The 21267-nt window shown below is 40.8% G+C and overlaps 1 protein-coding gene across 1 annotated transcript in view; it reads left to right on the plus strand.

The window, feature by feature from the left end:
• The window catches only part of cdh4 (cadherin 4, type 1, R-cadherin (retinal)), a 229630-nt gene that overhangs the window by 77578 nt on the left and 130785 nt on the right, over window positions 1–21267 (plus strand). Inside the window, exon 3 of the mRNA XM_030730163.1 lies at window positions 12353–12376. Within this exon, the coding sequence (XP_030586023.1) occupies window positions 12353–12376 (24 nt within the window). The remainder of the gene's footprint in view (window positions 1–12352; window positions 12377–21267) is intronic.

Consider the following 21267-nt stretch of genomic DNA (forward strand, 5'->3'; position numbering starts at 1 on the left):
ACAAACTGCAAGGTGTCACTAGTACTAAAAAAAACAATATCTGTGGTAGCTCCTGCCACAGTAAGTGCAACCAGGACCATATTTTGATGACACGCACATGAACAGACTCACACGGTAAAATCAAAGCCAGCCCCACTATTACAACTGGCCCTCGATTCCAATATGAGATACTTTTTACTGAAACACCCCGTCCCCTTAAATCAGTATCTCCTTGAAGTAAACAACTTGCACACTTTGTTCTCTCTTAAGATCAAAGATGCTTTACAGTCATAAAAAGGGGTTCAGTCCAGTTGAACTCACAGACTCACTTCTTTAAACATCATCGCAATGCTTAATGTTCTGCTAAATACTTGTGAGACGGAGCCAAGCAGCCTGTTTCAGAACCACTCTAGAGGCACTCTGAAAAAGCAGCGTGTACGTGTCGACACGCACCTCATAATGTATTGTGCAGCTCCTTCAGCAGACTTGTAATAGAGCTCTAACAGACCCAGGGGAGATTGTTAAAATAGAGCGGCAGGTTAGCTAACACTAGCAGTGAAGTATTCCCATGTGGGGATCATCAAATATACACCTAAGGGATTGATGGCAGTCTTTAGCCGCCTCCTAATAGTCACACATTGGACAGATATAACTGCAAGGATGAGTCCTAGGTGGATATGAAATACTTCCCAATACCCGCCAGCTGCTGGTTGTCAATAGAAGACAGAGGATATGAGATGCGGGTCGGTTGCTTGGTGAGTGGAAGGCAGTGTTGGCTTAATGGTTAAATGGGGTTTCAGGGAGATGAGTAGATGAGTGAGAACGAAGTGATGAGCTACTGTAGAAAAAAATTGGAAAAAGACTGCTAGGCTGCTGCAGAGGTGTAATTCTGTCTTCTCTCTCATTATAACAGTTAAGGGCCTATTTTTTTTTCTCAAAATTTTCCCAATAACCGGAGTATATGATTAAAATGGAAAAGGGAGAGGTGGGCGGGGGGGGGGGTTGTCTGCATCTGCCTTTTACCCTTCCATCAACTTCCTCCCAGACTGAAGTAGGTGTAACTAAGCACCTTCTATTCTCCCTCGCACCAACTCTTGATCTCCCCAGGCCCTCTGCCATCCTTCACTGGTCTTAATGACGCACGCTTATTTAATTCACGTTACTTGGAAATTAGATTAGTGTTGATAGAGGAGGACAGCGAGACATTGAGTGGAGCCAGAGAAAGTGAGAGCGAGAAAGAAAGTCTGTCTTAGCACCTGCCTGTCTTGTGTATGTAATTTAATGCCACCGCTCTTTTAGTTGCTTGTCATTGTGTCACTGACTCCATCCTTATTACAACAGGTCCAAAGAGGCTTCAGGAAAATAACAACAAAGATGATGTTGATGAAGCTGAGTAGTAATGATGATGATGATAATGATGACAGGCTGTTGATGTCGATGGTTGGTAATGAGATAGCGTCAACAATTGGTAACGAGATTGCTCGTTCAGTGCTGCTTCTTACTTCATTATATTTGCAGCTCTGCCATTGGCCTCCACCAAATAGCAGTTGTCAGACTCTGCTGGCTAGTGGAAACACTGAGTCAGCAGCGTGTGTGTGTGTTTTTGTGCGAGCTCTGCTTGCCTCTGTGTGAGCGCAGCCTATTGCCCTTCAGCTGTGACACAGTTCACTGAGAGGAAACTGCGACAGGAGAATTTGTTTCAGACATATGTTCAGCGTGCCATCACAGGGTAAGAATGGGAAGCATGTGTACACATGCATAGTCTGAATTGCCAAGTGATTGCATTAAAACAGAGATATACATAAATGCACACACTCAGCTAAATGCAAATCATATGTGATAAAGCATGCACACACACTGTCCCTACAGAGTACAAGGCGGCTACAGAGGAGCACTTGGCTGCCTGAAGCCCCTGAAGCGCATGTCAGCTCCTCCCATCATCCCACATTGGGGCTCTGCATTTTAACTAAACATCTGGCTGTGTCAGCACCAGTTCATCACAGCAGGGACCCCTGCGCCCACTCCCCCCTTCTTTTGCCTCTGTGTCTGCCTCTGCCGAGGAAATGGAGAAAACCGTGCATAGCACAGTATGGTTCGTGGTGGTTCAGTGTTTATGAGAGCATCAGACATGCATAATTATTTGGATTTAATCATCAGGCAGAAGTTGAAATTGCTGGCTTTGGCTGGACAAATATGAGCAGTTTGGGTGTCAAAAATAAATGTAGGCCAGTGTGCACCCACAAATGCCAGATGTCCTCACACAGGAGATGTTTACATGCTGAAATGAAACCACCCACTGGGCTTTGACAATTAATGGGCTGCTAAGAGTGCATTAACATTAAGGTTGAGTCACCCCATTAAATGCATTTATCCTCCAGGGAAAGTGGTTTATTGTTAGCTGAGGAACGTACAAATAGCTTGATACAAACAAGATCCATTTTATATTTGGGCTCTAACAGTGTGCAGCATACATTATTGTAAGCACTCTGCACCACAGGACTCATCTGGCTTTTGAGGTCGATTGCCGGCCAGGTGAGAAATATCACTGAGCCTGACAGGGCATCAGTTTCCTTAAAAATTAGATTTTGTAAATGTTTAGTAGCACTTAAAAACATCTTCTATTTTATGATGATCACGTAAAGGATAAATATTTCAGTTAATGTTCCTACTGTGGATTTTTCTTATTTTTCAGTGACTGATTTGGAGTTACACCAAATTTGATGCATGCTGCCATTTTTTTTTTTTAATGAAACTGATAAAAATATTTTAAAATAACATTCCCAACATTAATTATGTTAAAGGACACCCTGTTTGCTCAGTTCTTGCTTCATATTTTTAGTTTTGGCCTCTGCTAGAGTATCACTGCATGATTCACAGTTCAGTTGTTTACCTTATAATGGGCCTTCTTTACATCATAGTGTACAGAGCCAATAGCAAAGCAGGCTAAAACCCAAGCTTTTCACACACACACACAGGGATTAATTGCACATACACTCACACTCAGTGCATGCCATGTTTAATATGAGAATCCACCAATGTTTATATCACAGGAAATTCAGAAAAACAAAATGCATCTCTTTTAAGGAATCTTCTGTCTGACTTGCATGTCAGAGTTAGAATAAGTAGCCTAATCACTGGAAATATCTGCAGCAGAACCTGCAGATATTTCCAGCCTGCAAACTAAATGCTGTCGCCACAGCCCTAAGAGCATTCATGTGCCTGATTCACAAAACAATAGCGCTCTGAAAACCTTCTGTTAATCTGTGACATCAGGCTAAACTCTCAACATTTGTTTTTTTTGATAACCAACAGGGAGACATGATTCTTTACACACACTTGTTTGTGCATCTCACTGTTCACACCTTCAAAAAATATGTTTTCTTTTGTTCCAGTTATCACCTCTGTTTATAATTTTAGCATACCTTTCTTCATTACAAGTGTTAAAAACTGTAATTTTGCATCATGTTGGAGTTTGCTGTTTTCAACTTCTATCCTACTGACATTTAGAGGTGAAAAGTCAAACTTGTATTCCATTTTCTTTTATTTAACTGCCCGTTGAATAATGTATCCAAACATAACATTACCAACTAAGGTAATATGTTATCAGCCTAGGTACTGTAGATATCCATATCTCCTAGTCTTGAACCAGGGAGCTTTTGTTTATGAGGCAAATGCATTAACCATAAATGGATCGCACATCCCTCGCCTGGTTGTAATCAATGATGTGTTTTTGCTTCAAGTGGTGAAACAAGTTTGCTGCCTGTACTGGAGTATCACCGCATGATTCACAGTTCAGTTGTTTACCTTATACTGGGCCTTGATGCAGCCCCTCAGTTCAACATATCACTTGTTTACATCATAGTGTACAGAGCCAATAGCAAAGCAGGCTAAAACCCACACACACACACACACACACACACACGTATTAATTGCACATGCACTCACCCCATTTGTAACTTTTGCCATGTTTAATATGAGGATCCACCAGTGTTTATATAACAGGAAATTCAGAAAAACAAATTGCATCTCTTTTAAATGATCCTCTGTCTGACTTGCATGTCAGAGTTGGAATAAGTAGCCTAATCACTTGTTGACAAGTCTATTGGCAGGACTGACATTTTTACATGAGACACCCTAACTCTGTGTCTCATGCGTAACTGAGGAATTTGGTAGATGAGAAATATTCTGTCTTTTTGGAGCTTTTTATTATGATACGATTATCTAAAAGTGTAGATGCATTAGTTGCCAATGATGCGTGATGTGTGCTACAGGTTGAAATCTCATCCAGACCCGGTGCTTGTCGGTTCACTAAGTTATTGTCAATACCCCCCCCCCCAATGCACCTTTGCAGTTTTGAGTGCAGTGCGCGTAACCAATGGTTATCTTTGAAGAAAAAGGGCCTTTAGTGATTACAGTATATTGGCAGTTGGGTGTGTGAAACAGCAGTCTCCTGAAGTGCCCCATTACCTCTGATTTAACGTGTGTACAGAGCAACAGGCCGAGCGATACAGTCTCTCCTCTGACAATACCAACAGCATTCTGTTCACGGAGAGGAGATTTACAGAGAGAGAGAGAAAGAGGCAGATTATGGGAGAGAGAAACTTATTCAAAAGCAGAATCAAATTTTCTACCATTAATAACATTTTAGAATTAATCAATTTTTTTATATGTGGATGTGGTCAGTGGATCAGTAAAAATCTTGTTGTTAGGACTTAGGGACAAAGAAGAAAAAAAAAATCTACTTCAACTGAATTCCCTTTTTCATTTTACATTTGTTGAATGCATGTGAACAACTCTAAACCTTACCATTCAGGCTTTTCTTTTTAACTGAAAGAGTGCTCACACCTGGTGACGTACTTTAGCCTAGAGTCAAGAGAGAAAGAAACACTCTTGACTATCCAGGTTCTATTAATCATCCCATCTTCTGCAGCAGAACATGCAGATATTTCCAGCCTGCAAACTAAATGCTGTCGCCACAGCCCTAAGAGCATTCATGTGCCTGATTCACAAAACAATAACGCTCTGAAAACCTTCTGTTAATCTGTGACATCAGGCTAAACTCTCAACATTTGGTTTTTTGATAACCAACAGGGAGACACGACTCATTACACACACTCGTTTGTGCGTCACGCTCTTCTCACCTTCAAAAAAAATGTTTTCTTTTGTTCCTGTTATCACCTCTGTTTTAAATTTTAGCACATCTTTCTTCTTTACAAGTGTTAAAAACTATAATTTTGCATCAACTTCTATCCTACTGACATTTAGCGGTGAAAAGAAATCAAACTCTTCATTCCATTTTCTTTTATTTAACTGCCTGTTGCACTAGTTCCATTGAATAATGTATCCAAATATAACATTACCAACTAAGGTAAAGCTGGTTGTCATATGTTATCAGCCTAGGTAGATATCCATGTTTCCTCCTAGTCTTGAACCAGGGAGCTTTTGTTTATGAGGCAAATGCATTAACCATACTAGAAATGGCCAGCACATCCCTCTCCTGGTTGTATTCAATGATGTGTTTTTGCTTCTAGTGGTGAAACAAGTTTGCTGCTTCCACCTTTAGCAGGAACTATTTTCTTACATATTTTGCCACGTATTGTGCTTTGCTTAAGGTTGTTGAAGCAGCTTGATTTTTATGAAATAGTTACTGCAGGCTGGAATGCAGCTCTCACTCTCCCTCTATTGATAGGACGATGCGACATTTTTATATCACTTAAAAATTTATTCTAGTAATATTGTGGAGAGAACGATATAGCTTAGCCCTGTTACAGAGACCCATCATAGGTTGTCCACTTAAGAGTGTATAAAAGGCAGGTGAAAGCAAAAGGCCACTCAGAGAGAGCAGTTTGAGGTCTTGCAGTTTTAGAGAAAGTGATCTGGATCTGCACCAAAACTAAACTGGTTCTTCCTTTGGCTCTTTGCTCCATACTCATTCTCATTCTCAACCGTTTACTGAAAATCATTGTGGCTGACAGACTAATGTACATGTTTCACTTTCAACCAGCTACAACAGTAAAATGCTGCTTTCATGGCAAATCAGTGAATATTAGAATATAACTTAGCATATGATCATATACAACTCTGCAAAAGGTCATTTAAAAATTGCCTAAATCCCTAAACCCTAACATTATAACCTGCAAAGTTGATAGAGCAAATATGCTCAACAGACAGACTCACATTAGCATTTGTTTGATATCATCTAGTGTTCCCTATTTGTTACCTTTGCTTGTTTGTGTATTAGGCTGGTAGCACCGTTATTAGAGTGGTTTTGGCATAAACAGCTGCCCAAATGATGTATGAGAGTGGTGACAGTGCACCAAAGCAAGAATGTTGCAGGCTATACAAACAGATCTGAGGCCATTAAGGGATGCGACAGAGTCAGATAATGATTCCTGTGCTTTGGTCACTACAAAGGACTCCTTGAACATTACAGATAGTCATTTGATTCATAGTTCAAAATATTGATTGGAGCTGCTTACAATACCCTTGGCTGTCAAGGATAGTTTAATACTAATCTCTGTCAACAGCCACACACATCCAGTGGACCATGAGTTTTGCACAGCTTTTCTGAATCCATGCTGGTTTATTATAAATATTTACTCATTATTTTGAGAACAAACGAGAAACGAATCACAAACAAACACATACGAAGACTAACCCTCTCTAGCGTAACCACCTGTGTGGAGACAAGCTGCTGGCCATTACCGCCGATAAGTATGCGCTGGCAGGAGTTTAATGGTGAATTGCAGTGAATGTAATATAACCCTATGTATCTGTTAGTTGACAATAAAGCCTCTTTAGGTGGTAGCCATGCTTTCTGTACTGCACAGGGAGCTGGAAATCCAGCTCCACAAAGGCCCTATTACCACAAAATGTTAATGCTCCATGTCGTTGTGCTTCCATTCAGTCACTTCAGTACAATAATTAATCAAAATAAACATACAGTGCTTGACAATAAGGCTTTTATATTCAGCACTAATCAGACAACTCATTAGGCAGTAATGAGCCGACTCTGCCTGCTCTTGTCGTGTTTGGGGGAACTTTGGCGCATGGGGAGAAGTGTTTGAGTGTGTGTTTGTGTGTTAACTCACAGATACACATTGGCACACATGCTCTCACATGTACACACATAAAGGCACGCACACACAGAGCCAGCACTCCTGTAGTCCCACTCCAATTATGGCAGCATCTCACCCGGGAAGAAGCCCACTTACACAGCATTCACTTTATGAATAATTGATTGTTTGTGCCAGTGTTATATTTGTAAATACACGTTTGCACTCTGATTAATAGTTTTCTAGACATATTCATTTGTTGAATTTGATTAGACTCTTAAATGTATTATTTATTAGCTGCAATTGCTCTCCGGTTATTAGTCATCACAAGGGCAACAAGAATATTTGGCATAAGGATGCATCTGCATGCAAACAGATATGCTTACATCAATCTGCACTCACTCATATAGCAGGTGGAAGGGTGCGTGTGTGTGATTTGACACATTCAGATGCTGTGAACATGTTGGCTGCCTTTCGGCGTGTCAGTGCATCTTTTTAAGGCTTACAGCTGTGTTTCTGTATAAAAGGTTAGTAACATGTCTTTTTCAGTCTTTTACATTGATCCATATGCCTGTAAATTAAAAAAAAAAATAATTAAGTGTAAAAACACCACACATAATAACCATAAAGGCAAACGTTGTGGACAAGTGCAGAGAGTGAGGTTATCAAACAGGCAGTGCCAGTGGAATTTATTTATTTATCTATTTTTTTGTGAGCCCTCAAAATGTTTTCTTTATGCCACTGATAAATGAAGTGTTTAACTCTGACCTTTTGGTGGAGTTTTTTAATACACTATATTTCCAAAAGTATTCACTTACCCATCCAGATCCTTGAATTCAGGTGTTCCGATCACTTCCATGGCCACAGATGTATAAAACCAAGCGTCTGGGCATGCAGACTGCTTCTACAAACATTTAGGAAAGAATGGGTCGCTCTCAGGAGTTCAGTGCATTCCAGTGACACCATGATAGGATGTCACCTGTGCAGTGCAGTCCAGTCATGAAATTTCCTCACACCTAAATATTCCACAGTCAGCTGTTAGTGGTTGTACTGACAGTAACCCAGCCACAAATCAAGGTCCATAAAGACATGGATGAGCTGGTTTTGTGTGGAAGAATTTGAATTTGAGTCCTGATCTCAGCCTGATTGAACACCTTTGGGATGAATTATAGCGGAGACTGTGAGCCAGGCATTCTCGTCCAACATCAGTGTCTGACATCAGAAATGAGCTTCTGGGAGAATTGTCAAAAATCCCCATAAACACTCCTAAACCTTGTGGAAAGCAAGAGGAGTTCAAGCTGTAATAGCTGCAAAGGGTGGGCTGACATTATGTTAAACCGAATGGCTTGAGAATGGGATGTCACTCAAGTTCATGTGAGTGTGAAGGCAGACACTTGCTTTTATTAATCCTTTTCACAGCTGAAGTCAGATTCATAAAGAGCCAGGTCAAATGAATTTAATAGAAAACAAATGTGTGGTGCAGAGAAGAATACAGGGGAGCAATGTGTTGGCGAGAAATTTTAATTTATTTGCTGGAGTTTTGTCACTGTGGCTGAACATAGCAGCGCTGTTCTTGAAATAAAAAAAAAGAAAGCCCTGATAGAATAAAAGGCTTTGCGTGGTATTTATTTATCCATCCCAGTATTATAATTTCATCAGTACCTAACTACTGGCATTTGACAAAGAGCATAAAAAATTAAAACCGTGGTGGCACGTCTAAATTATCAAGAGAATACTTACATACGTTTGGTGCACCAGGTTAGCTTGACACAGCCTTCAGGGAGAGTCCTTCCTAGCTCCCAGAGTTGAGAAAAACAAAGAAACTATTTTAGATTGTGAGTATTTTTCAGTCCACACTGCAAATTGCCTTATATTCTATAGTATGATGGTCTATATTTAAATGTTAACAAAATGCCAATAGGCAAAAGAAGACATCATGCTGACATGTAATCATCGACCTAACTGTCACAATCACACTCAGGTATAGTTATAGGTATAGTATAGTATAGTTTTTCTTTTACTGTTGAATTGTTGTGAATAAGATGACACTAGTACACAGGGGCAGGGTAGTGTGCATATAACCAGTTAAGAAGATACAGTAGATGCACAATCTAATCGGGTCATAAAGCACTGCTGAAATCGTGCACAAAGACTTTCTGATGTGTTTTTTGTGTTTGCTTGTTTTGGTAGAAAATACACAGCTGTTAGTCGAAAACAGAAGCTCTGTTCTTTCCAAGCATGATGACATTAGAGCATCCTGAAACTTATCTTGGACTTCAGCCAAAATGATTGTTTTTGCAGTGAGATGTTGAGATGTTGTCTTAGAAGTCCTACACGAACGATACTAAGGTATTTAATTCCGCCAAGTGTTTTGAGGTAATCTGCCTGGCTATAACACTCTCCTCAGGACATATTGTGAACACGGTTGATTAACATCTTCCTGACTGTACAGTTAACTTTGTTGCATCATTGAGATGCACAGTTTGGCTATCTCAGCAATCTGCCATTCAGCTCCAGCCTGTAAAGCTATCTGGTGAGAACAGTTGTGCAGCTTTGCAGGCCCACTAATGGAATGCATACTGAAGTCTCAAAGAAGAAATCATTGCTGTTGTACTTTTGCTGAAAACCTTGAAACCTGTTGCAAAGAGGTTGTGGGCAAATCCCCAACAGCTCAGTGGGGCAGGTTGTCTCACAAAACTGACAGACACGGTGCATCATTGTGACTGTACACGTGTGTGTGCGCCAGTGTGTATTACTGTGCTCCTAGGGAGAGCTAGCAGGCCAACTGTAGACGGAAGGAAAAGCAGCACTGCTCTGCACCATATGCCAAATATGAGACTGCCTGCCAATTTGTGGGGGATACTGGCAAGTGCTAGCAAGGCTGAATTCTTGACAGAGGGAGATGAATAATTGAACATGTGCGAAGCGAAGTTCTGTTGGGATGGAGTGGGGTGCCTTTATACATCGAGAAAGGGAATGGAGACAGTCAGACCGTCTACAAGCAAAGCTCTCATTTAGATAGTGATGTGTTTGGGGGGGTTTTGTAAACATGTCAAAAAGTTGCAGTGATTTTAAGATGAACTTGAATGGATTTATAGAGAGACGTGAGAGGAAAAAAGCGCAGCTCATTGGCATGTATGCATTTTCATCATATACTGTAAAAGCAGGGAGGCTAAAAGCTGTCACTGATCTCACAAGTTAGCGTCTCAGTCTCACAGAAAACTGACAAAAATGGATGACTTTTCCAAAAAAGAGAATGTTGAAGAGAAATCTGTGTAACCTAATCAGTGTGGTTATTTTATATTCAGATTTTAATAATTTAGGAGGCACTCTATTGTAGAGCAATAGAGCAGCTTCTAGTATATGCAGCAGTTGAACAAACTTACAGGCTCTAATACCTCCCCAGACTTTATACCCAGTAAATTACTGATGTAGTGAAGCACCTTAAGAATACATTTTATCTCATATACTTAAGCTATAGACACTATATTTCAAGTAAAAATAGGAACAAGTTGCAATAAATTTTACTTGAGAAGATATTAAATAACAGTTGCACTCAGTAGCTGGTTTAGACTAAGTGTGAAAAATACATCCTGGCAGGTTTCAAGAGATGATTACCTTCAGGATATGAGGCATGTTCTCAGAAGTTCCATATGTAGTGTGCTGCTGTTTAATATGGTGCCAGCATTAGAGAATATGTTGTCCACTCATTTGTTTTGCAGGTGAGGGTAGTTTCATATTTGATTTCATATTCGTTTTAAGGGAATTCAATTAACTTTATGCACCAAATGGCAGGATTGGCAGAATCACACAGAAATACAGGTAGATGTGAGGATATAGATCTAACTTTGGCCTCAGTCAAAAAGGCATGGAAGCTGGTTTAGACCTTTGTGACTGAGGGGAAAGTATTCGCTGACCAGCTGGCGAATGGTTGCTGGAGGTTGCTGTAAAAGTTGTGTCTTATCGCTGAAACCAACTTTCACTCTGAAGGTGAACCATTTCCGTTTGTGTAGCACTTTTTTCCAAGTTCCCCTGCCTCTTGGCGAGTTGTTGGTAAGTGTTTGCAGGCAAGTCAGTGTCTTCCAAACTACGGGTGACCGCAGCAATCTCTTAGTGACCAGAACAATCAGGAGGAGATTCTCAGTGCAGCACCAAATATCTCCGTGCGACGAATTTCACCTACAGCAAGCAACCACTTTCCAGCTGCTTGAGCGATGTACATTTTCTCTGCCAATTTTTTGAAGAAAAAGTGGAGCTATTGTCATAGCCTTGGCTATGACCTCTACTAAAACTCTCAGACGAATTTGAGTCTCAGCGACCTTGACCTGAAGGTAAAGGTCAGGGGTCTTGAAAGTCTGAAAGTCTTGTGAATGCGATAAGTCGAGAACGATCTCACCTAAGATGTTCAAATTCACACCGTAGATGCATACTATGCAAGCTAGAGCCATGAAACTTCACACACTTGTTCACTGTCACAAGGGCTACATGCTAACCAAGGGCCATAAATCTGCCATGCATTTTGACAAAATTATAACCCCCCTCCTCGTCCGCCTGTTAGAAATGCAAAACAGCTGAGTGTTGGCACCCGCTCAGCTGTTGTTTCCTCTAGGCCTGTTTGACTGGGGCCTTATTGAATTTGTATAAAAGCTTCATTGAAATAATAATAAAATAATACAATTAAAATAATTATTAAACAACAAGATAAAAAAACAATTTTTAAGCCAAAAATAAACTCGAGGACTCGAGAAGGGCTAGCAACAATGAGAAAAATGATAGGCACCTCCATGGTTGTCTCAAGTCTTTCTGTCACTCAGCGCAGGTGCCAATGTTTGAATAAATATTGCCCACAATGACATCACATTAATGTGTGTAATGTGAATATGCAGTGTTCTGTAATTTCCCTGTGTTTCACTGACTGAACACAAGAACAATATAAACATCACAACAAGTATTTGAAGATAATGATGAATCCCACTGCCTGAGGCAGTGACAAGAAGTATAAGAAAGAAAACAAACTGTATTCTGGGTAAATGGTGCTGCCTGGATAATAGACAGAGACAAATGTGAGAGACTACGCAGTTGTGACAGCAAATTTTCTCCAATAGTAGTCTCACGTTCGGTATGTGTCACTGTCCGGCTATTGCCTGTGACTTTCCATTAATCCTCAGAAATTGATCTGTTTTGTTTTCTTGTTTAACGGTGACTTTGCAATGCCAGTTTTACTGAAAGCTATTATGTTCTAATCATCATCTCCTCTCTTTTTTTCTCCATGCCCTTTTTCTTCCCTCCCTTTCTCTCTCTCTCTCTCTCGCCGACAGATACCACCCTGTCCAGTGAACGTGGTAAGTACTGCAGCCACACACTCCCTTGATTTTGAGCCATCTGTGCGAGGAGTCCGCCAGCAACAGAGTAGTGGCTGTTTGCGTTAATGTGGAAGGAACCATTCTCAGATGCTAGTCTCAGTGGGGGAGCGCCGAGCCACAAACATCATTTGCATCACCAGGAAGCTGGTCTCCGTCACATTGAATGTCATAGCAAATGTTGAAATGAGGAGCGAAACATCAAGAGAAAGCAATTATGAAAGCAGCATCCACAGACCCATGTGGCCTATCAGACTTTGAATTTTGCATATTTCCTCCGCATGCATTTCGCCTCGACCTACTTAGTCAATTTACCCCCTTTTGACTCCAATAGCATTCAATAAGGAGCCAATAAGGAGCATCTTTTTAGTTTGCTCCCTTCCAGCTATAGTGGAACACATCTCCACATAGGTGAAATAGAAAGTGGATAGAATTCACCACTGTGGCAGTCTCTCATTTTATTTTGAATGTGACCCCTGCCTGTTGTGTTGTTGTTAATGTTTTCCTCTACCATGGCTTGCTCCTTTATCAAACAGGCTGAAAGTCTGAGTCTGTCTGCAGTAATGGCGTTAAATCAGGTTTTTGGTCACCTGTGTCGGCCGTCTTCTCTTCTGTAACATTGCTTTTTATGCTGATAAGATGTTCTCACTGTACTGTCATCAGTGTCAGTATGGCACTGACACAAGAAGTCATCATGCTGCACTTGCTCCCCAGCCCACCATCTTTAATGCTTTGGAGTGAAACTGTTGAGCCAAACCCGTGTGGTGACATCACACGATATAGGTACAACAAATACGTCTAGTCTTTGAAACATCAAAGTGGCAGGAGGGAAGAGAGGTGCAAAGTTGTGGTTTTTGGATCAAGCACTTTAGGTTTATTTTTGTGTGCCTGGTTAACCTCTATTTGCTGGTGGAGGAGATGATGATATGCAGCACAGAGAAGTTTGTGTGATCAATTTTTCATTGCCAAGCTAGCAACTGTGCAGTGCTTTTTTTCCCCCAATCCGGTTAGGCCTGAACAAAGAGTGGGGAATAAGAAGTCACAATAGGCAAAGATTTGTATTCATTCTGAGTGTAATCCTTGATGTTGACCTCAGCTCTGCCTCTCTTAACTACCCTGCCGCTCTCACATTAAAACAAACGCATGAGTTCTCTCTTCTGCTGCACTTATACTTTTCTTTCCTGTGTACTGCTGAGTAGTCGGATCATGTGAATGATAGACCACAATGAAAGCCAAAAAATAAATATGAGGGAAGTAATGAATGGCAGCTGAGAGAGTGAGAGGAGGCAGTCTTAGGGCAAGGTCCGTGTACCCTTGGAACCTTTATGAACCGCAGTCAGCAGAAAGCCAGTTGGTAGATTGCTTATCGCTCAGCAAAGCATACCTCATTCACACCATTCAATTTCGGTTTTCATACAGGTGTGATTTTTGAAGAACACAAGCACACGCCAAATAACTGCAGCGCAAAGCCATGCTTGAATTCCATCATTGTGCCTACCTGTACTCAACAAGCTCGCTCTGTGTCCTTCGCAGGGGTGGGGCGTGTTTTAAGTCATCTGATAGGGCTCCTCCACATCAAGTGCCTGCTTTGCACATCCTCTTCTAACTTAATTGGCTGTACCTGAGGTAGGAGGGCAAGGTGTAATTGTGATAAGAGAAAATGCTGTGCTTGGCTGGTTTTAGTGCCCTTATCTATAATCTCCAGATTGATTATAGTTTTCCTGCCAGCCGTGCAAATTGTTCATCCCAATCACCTGCACTGGAAGCTACCTTAACTCTGTCTTGGTCAAATAAACGCACACTTGTATAAGGCTAGAATGTATTTGCATCACTAGTTTTCAAGTAGTCTTTTCTTTTTTTGTTCTTTTTTTTAATCTTTTCTCAAGACTCAAGATTAAAAATATCATGTGAATGTATTTTTGTGGTCAAATTAACAAGCCTATATTTTCCGACAGTTACTTTCCTGTCAGTGTCTATTTTCAGAAATTAGTGTTTTTCTTTTCTAAGGAGTTGAAATAAAGTTGAGAAGACATGATTGTCTTTTGAAACTGTACATATAAATCAACAATGTATTATTTTCACTCTTTTGTTAATGGATTAAAAAATCCAGTTATAATTGAATATATGGATTTTTTCCCCCAATGGGATAGAGCCAGGCTACCTTTTACCCCATATTTTCTACAAGAAGATTTTCCTATTAAAGAAGATCTATTATGATAACTTTCAAACTCCATATTTTTAGTCTTAGACTCTATTATCTATTAGAGTAGCTTTGCATTATTCAGATAATCATTGAAAATATTATTTATGCTGAGCCTTTGTGCAGGCTCTCAGTCCATCCACTTTATAAAACGAGCCATTTTAGGCCTCAGTCACACTGGCCTAGAGACCTGTCAGCAATCCCCTGGAAACCTCCGGTCAGTAGGGAAAACTGTGTATTCCCCAACTGGTTGGCTAGTGGTTGCTAGAGGTTACGGGCTGTCACTAGCACATTGCCGTGGTCCACCTGTAGTTTTCATGGATGATGCCGGCTTGTCAGCAAAAACATATTAATTAGCCTTTAAGTGGTAGTAAATTTGAAAAAGTGTGATACAAACCCGATACGGACAGCATTCATCTTCAAAGTAACAGTTGTGTCTGAAAGCAACATGTTTCAAAAGACAGAACTTTTACTTTGAAGGTGAACGGTCTCCATTTCCGTTTTTCACTGCACTCTTCACAGTTTCACTACCACTTAGTTGGCACCTATTTGCAGACCAGTCTGTGGCTTCAGTCCAAGCTAGGGGTGACCAGTGCAACCTGCTGATGACCAAAGCAATCACAAGGAAGATTTCAGTGCAGCACTGTATACCTCTTTGTAGCCAGTTTCACTTGGCGACAGCAAGCAACCACTTGCCAACAGACTGGGGAATACACATTTTTCCCTAGCAGCCATTGATACTAGGGAGTCCCTGACTGGTCTGCAGGCCTGTGTGAATAGTGCTTTAGCAATCAATTTCAAAATAAATGCCAATGACCTCCAGCAACCACTCGCAACCAGTTGGGGAATACTCCTTTTTCCCTAGCGACTGGTTGTTGCCAGGTGGTTGCCAGCTTGTTGCTAAGCCTGCATGACTGGAACCTTAGCACACGTCCACCTTACTTTAAGACAACCTTCTTCTGATTGGCTGCAAACAGAAGAGTTCAACAGCAAGTGTCTGAGGCTTCTGTACTGACAGATGTCCAACCCACCTGAGATGCCTACGATGGCCACATTAAGGTTACGACCTATTTTAAACTTTATGTTTAATATGAGCATTCACCATTGTAACTGTGCACATATGACAGAAAATGAGGCAAAGCAGAATAGCTTTCAAAATTTTCTGCTCTCACTGAAGAAGTCTCAATCTGAATATTTTTAAAACCTTCCCTTATTTAACATGGATGTATCAAATGTGTATATCTTGCTTCTTTAAGTTGCTTATTATGCAGAGATTGGTTTCCAAAATACTTGTGAAGTTCCACTTGTATGTTATATGCATTACGATTTGTTTTATAACAGTCTTCAAACTCTTCACCTTTGACATCACCTGACCAGAAAGCAGAAAATGACAAAATGAACCACATGGGTGGAAGGGCAGGTTAATGGACAGATATTAGATCCGTATCATCTGTTTATCTATCCCCTGGGAAACAAGAGAGCAAAAATTAATTCTTAAAGCTGAACTACGTTTTATTTTTATGTAAAATCACTACATCTGTATCACATGTGCCTATTGAAATCCTTTGTGTACAGTTTCTGTCTCTGAGTCCTCCCTCATCCTTCTTTTTCACTCGTTTTGAGCAGCGGTTGGGGCTGAAGGAGCAGCTAATGGGCTGCGAAATGTCTCCAAAGCTAGAGCAACAACAGGAGCTAATGTCTCAAAGCCCTTCTGAAACAGCACAAACACTGAAGAACCCTGACAGTGCAGAGGGGGGGGGGGGATCCCTGATTTCCTCTAATGTGTCACAGAGGCCATTTTTGTCTGCCTAATTGTATTGAAGCTTTCTAGAGGCCTTGGTGAAATGGCGTAAATACCTCCTGGAAAGGATTGGACTGCACTGCTGGCTGCACATTGTAGTGCTTCTTTTTGCCATGTAATGCAAGATCCCAGTTGTAGCTGTTCTGACATTTGCTATTTCAGTCTTTCAGCTGAAGAGCAATGTGTTTAGTAGGTGAAATTCAAGGCTCAGTATTACTGAAAGCCCAGTAAAAAAACTGTGAAATGCCACAGTTTGCAAGTTTAGTGAGACAGGCTGCTTTACCTGCACATAACCTGAGAGCCATGACCAAAATGATATGGTTTCACAATTCTCCTTATTTGTGTTAATTGGAACATGTTTTTATTTAAATGGAGGGATATTAAATGATATTCTAAGCTTACATGTGTTTTACTGTACAAAAGACATAATGTTAGAAAAGACCTGGAGGTGATATCCTGAGTAATAAATGCCTGTAGCAAGGAGAATCTTGGTCGAATGCAATTCTTGATCATTCACAAGTATTTTCTCTTAAATGTGGTGAAGCGTGCAGCCCCTTCTGCTTCTCTTCCCCCTCAGTACCAATTAAAGCTGTTTTTCTGCAGCAGATCTTGAGCTGATGAAGACAGCCACTAAGAGCTCTTGAAGTAAAGTCACACAGGGCCTGTATGGCAGATGGTTTGTGCAAGAGTATGTGCAAAGAGAGAAAGCAGCAAAGAAGGAAACAAACAAGCATAAAAATGGCAGCCTGTCTCCATCGAGAATTTCCTATTTTCTACCCAATTTAAGACATAGCATTTCCAAAATTTCAAACTTTTCCTCAAAACTGCTGTCAAACCTGCAGGAGTCCAGGGAAAACATAAGATCCTGTTCTATGGAGAATTTTTGCATGCCATCTTCCAAAAACTACGGAGACAACTTAAGTATTGCTCAGTTTGAGAAGAGAAGAGAAGAGAAGAGAAGAGAAGAAAAGAGAAGAAAAGAGAAACTGCTGGGAGCTGCTTGATCTTGTGGCTTTGACCAGCTCTCCCAGCTGAATGGAAACTAGCTTTGCTCTGGCCTTTTGCTACAAAGGCTGAGGCGGCAGCGACTCAAGGCACAGAGGACAGTACCTAATGGCTACAAGTCCGCCTTTTCCCAGTGGATTACATGTTTCAAAAAAGATAAGGCTTGATCAGTATTTTTATGGAGAAAAAGCCTCTTTTTGTGATGCAGATGAGAGAAGACAGGAAACTTGCTGGAACCAGTGGGTCTAAGGCTATGCGCCGCGGTTCAGAGCATACAGAGGAGGAAATACAGATCACACAATACTTTTCTCCAGGGTCAGACCGCTTTACTGTGCAGTGTTTCTCTTTTTATAGCATGTCTGTTTGTGCTGTACGAGCACATGCTGCCGACTTTAAAATAATCAAAGAAATTTGTCCGTCTTTTGCTGGGAAATCATTTCTATTTCTGCACCTGCTTGCCTCTGCGCCTTTGTTAATGTCTGCCATCATGTATACTTGACCAATTAGTTCACACTTCATTTTAACATCCAGTGTGAGACTAATGAAGCCACATTTCCTGGGGTTAATTATACCAACATTATGTGATATTATGGGGAACAGGAAATGGCAAAGCGCACTTTAATATCTCCCCCTTTCATCATCACCTCTCACTGTGAGAGACTTTCCCCTCTCCAGCTCTTCGTCCATCCCTTTATCTGTCTCTTCCCTCTCCTCTGCTTGGTTCTTTGAGGCACATCGTCCCTTATTCTCAGCCATGAGGCTGAACGGCACAGTGGCATTAAGAGCCTGTGAGACAAGACCGGTCCAGGCAAATCCCTACACAAATTAGAATGTAGAGACCATTATTAAAGCCAATTGCCAATGCCTGCTACCAGCAGTTAGGTTACAATGTCTCTTGAAATAAAAGGCGAGCAGTTTTCATTACCACCCCAACCCCCCCACCCCCCCACCCCTTTCCCTCCCTGGCAGAGTTGCACGGTGGAGCGGGTGGAGCTTTGGAACTGTGTCATTCTTCAAGAGCTGGGTTGGAATTATAATGCGCTATGGAGCTGACATTCGCATGAGGCCTGGACCTCAAAGAGGCACGCTCATGATTGGCATCCGGGTTTGCGCAAAGAGCATTAAGTTTTTCGTTTTGGATAAAAAAAATAAAAGTCCTAATATTTTGCTACACATTTTACCTCAGACACTCAGCTTCTCAAAGGCACACAAAATACTCAAGTTCGCTTTCATGTGCCGTATACTGAGGTGATTGCTGTGGCTGGCTTTTAACTCTTGCATTTGGTGCTTTTCTCTGTCAAACGGGTATTTCAGCGAGAGCGATTTGCCTGTCAATCACGACTGTATCTCAGTATTCCTTACATTTCCACTCCGAGGATGTACTGAATCTGTGCGCGTGTCCGTGTTGCAAATGAGTGTACATGCCGCGTTCATGCTTGCGAGTCTCTGCGTGTGCATGTCTGGGTAGATGGATGTGCATGCGTGTATACATGCCAGGAATTTTATAAGTACTAATCTGTCACTTATATAAGATTACTGCTAGAGCTAACTTCATGCAGAGAATGTCAACATGCCAGCTGACAGAACCTGCTGAGTTCCTGTTTCCTTGACGTTTATTGTAGCTGCACTTCCCTCTATGTTACCAAATTACTTTAATCAACCTTAACTTGACACATTAATATCATTTAAATTCTCTCTCACTCGCTTCTGCGCCGCTTTACTGGATTTTTCCCATTTAGTGGTAAATTTGGTATGTAGAGCACATCTAGTCTCACTGGGCCTTTTTCCATTAACGACATAACACTGTCGTGTAATTATTGCTCATCTGCACTTGAAAGTAGACACCATTTAAAACCGTAGAATTCATCAGTAATATTACTACGGTTAAGCACATTACAGTTTTGTTAACGTGTTGAATATATGCTTTTAGTGTACCAAACGTACTAAATGTTTAATGTATCCATTTTGTTACAATAGAAAGGCCACCACAGAGAAGATGTTCCTCTTTTAATCTTGAGGGTGTAGACACTGAAATAGCTCCAGGACTACAATGTAATGCAATGCAAAATATTACCACTTTTTTTTTCTTTTTCTTTTTTTTTGCAGAGACAGAACAAGAACTGTGAAACACACTGTAAAGTATTCTCCCTGGAAAAGAAAAATGAAACTGGTGTTTTCTGTGAAGTCTGAAGTGGCGTCTGTTTTTTCTCACCTATGACAAATTCAAATTTCCTTTGCTCCCTCGTCACATAACTGTCAAAATCACTATGCTCTTACAATTTTCTCCCTGATCATCCAAAGAAGCACTCACTATCCAACTGTGAGTCTGACGCTCTGAGTAGTAAATGGCCACTGACATTTTAAGCACAGATGAATTAGGCCTAAACATTAGTTTCTATTGTTGTGGCTTCTCATAGATTCCCATGGGCCATTCTTTTAAAAACCATCCCTGGATGGAGTAGTCTATTCAGGAGGAGGCAGCTATGTGACACAAAATGTAATTTTTGTGATGAGTACTTGTGCAGTTTTGTTGTATTTAAGCCATATAGCCATATCAGTATCTTGCTATTTAGCCCCAGGCTGTGCAACTTTTGTGATGTTGACACTGGTGCAGTTGTATCAGATGTCTTGACAGCTATGTGATGGCCTGTCATGCAGTATGGCGGCACAATTAATTGAATTTTAATTATTCTCAATCAGGACTTTGGCTGCCCCAAATTAAATGAGCATGCTCGAGTGATAAGCAAATCAAGTGCTTTTTGAGTCAGCACCTGACCACGGCCTGCGTGTGTCAATCACAGCTGTTCTCTATGCCGGCCAGCTTGAAATTTCCTGGACTAGTCTGGACAGGACCGTCTGGACTATGTTAAAAGAACGATTTTCAGCAAAGTTCAAATATTTGGCACAGCTGAAGGTGAAGAACTTGTTCCTTGAAGCAGAGAAGTTTGTTGTTTGGAAATACTTTGGATTTAGAGCAAGTGATGTTAACAAAGAATAAATCAAATGCAAAGAGTGCTGCAGAGTTGTGTCTGTCACAAATCAACAAAAGTAACTTATTTAAGTGCCTGAAAAACAAAACTATGGTATAATTAATGCATGAAGGCCAAGAAAAACAACGCAATGACTGCTAATGTGACTCATCCAACATCAACTCAGACATCCATAAAAGTAAGCCTGTGCAGCGCCTTCCATTTGGACCAAGATAAGTGCACACCAAACATGGTGAGTAGTGAAGGCTTTGAAAAAATGGTCAACTTAATGGACAAACTTAATGGATAGCCCCTCAAACAATTATTTTCCCAAAGTGACAAGAACAGCACTCCACACAAAACATCACACGGGACATGTGGAGTGAGCTCACAGCTGTCGAGTACTTTGCTTCACGTGCGTCTTGCAGGTACGATGAATGCAGTGAAAGATTTTATATTTTGGTTTGAGGCAATGATGAATAAACACCTCCTTATTTGTCAGCAAAGAAGAGTTAATTAATTAACAGGATATTAGCAGAGTCTAAGTGTAAGCAGTGCCCTGCTGATTTAATTTTGTGTTAAGTTTTGGTACCAGTTCTTCATTGATATTTTTTATGTTTCTTCTAAGAGATGCACTGAATTTAGGTAAATAAGGAGGGGCAATTTTGCTTTGATGCAAACATTTGTACATTAGCAGGAATGTAGCACTGTGTGGATGCTAAAGCGGTATTATGAATAACGGTGACAAATAATCATGATTGTACCTTTTGTACCTTTAGCTGCCACGCTAAATTGCACTGATCAGCAACAGAGCCACGCAGCGCTCACTATTGTGTAAATGTTGTCTCTGTTTGCGATTCAATACTGCAACTCTGCACTGGGTAGTTAGTGTCAATAA

This window comes from Archocentrus centrarchus, chromosome 5 (genome assembly GCF_007364275.1).
Source record: "Archocentrus centrarchus isolate MPI-CPG fArcCen1 chromosome 5, fArcCen1, whole genome shotgun sequence".
NCBI classification, from domain to species: Eukaryota; Metazoa; Chordata; class Actinopteri; order Cichliformes; family Cichlidae; genus Archocentrus; species Archocentrus centrarchus.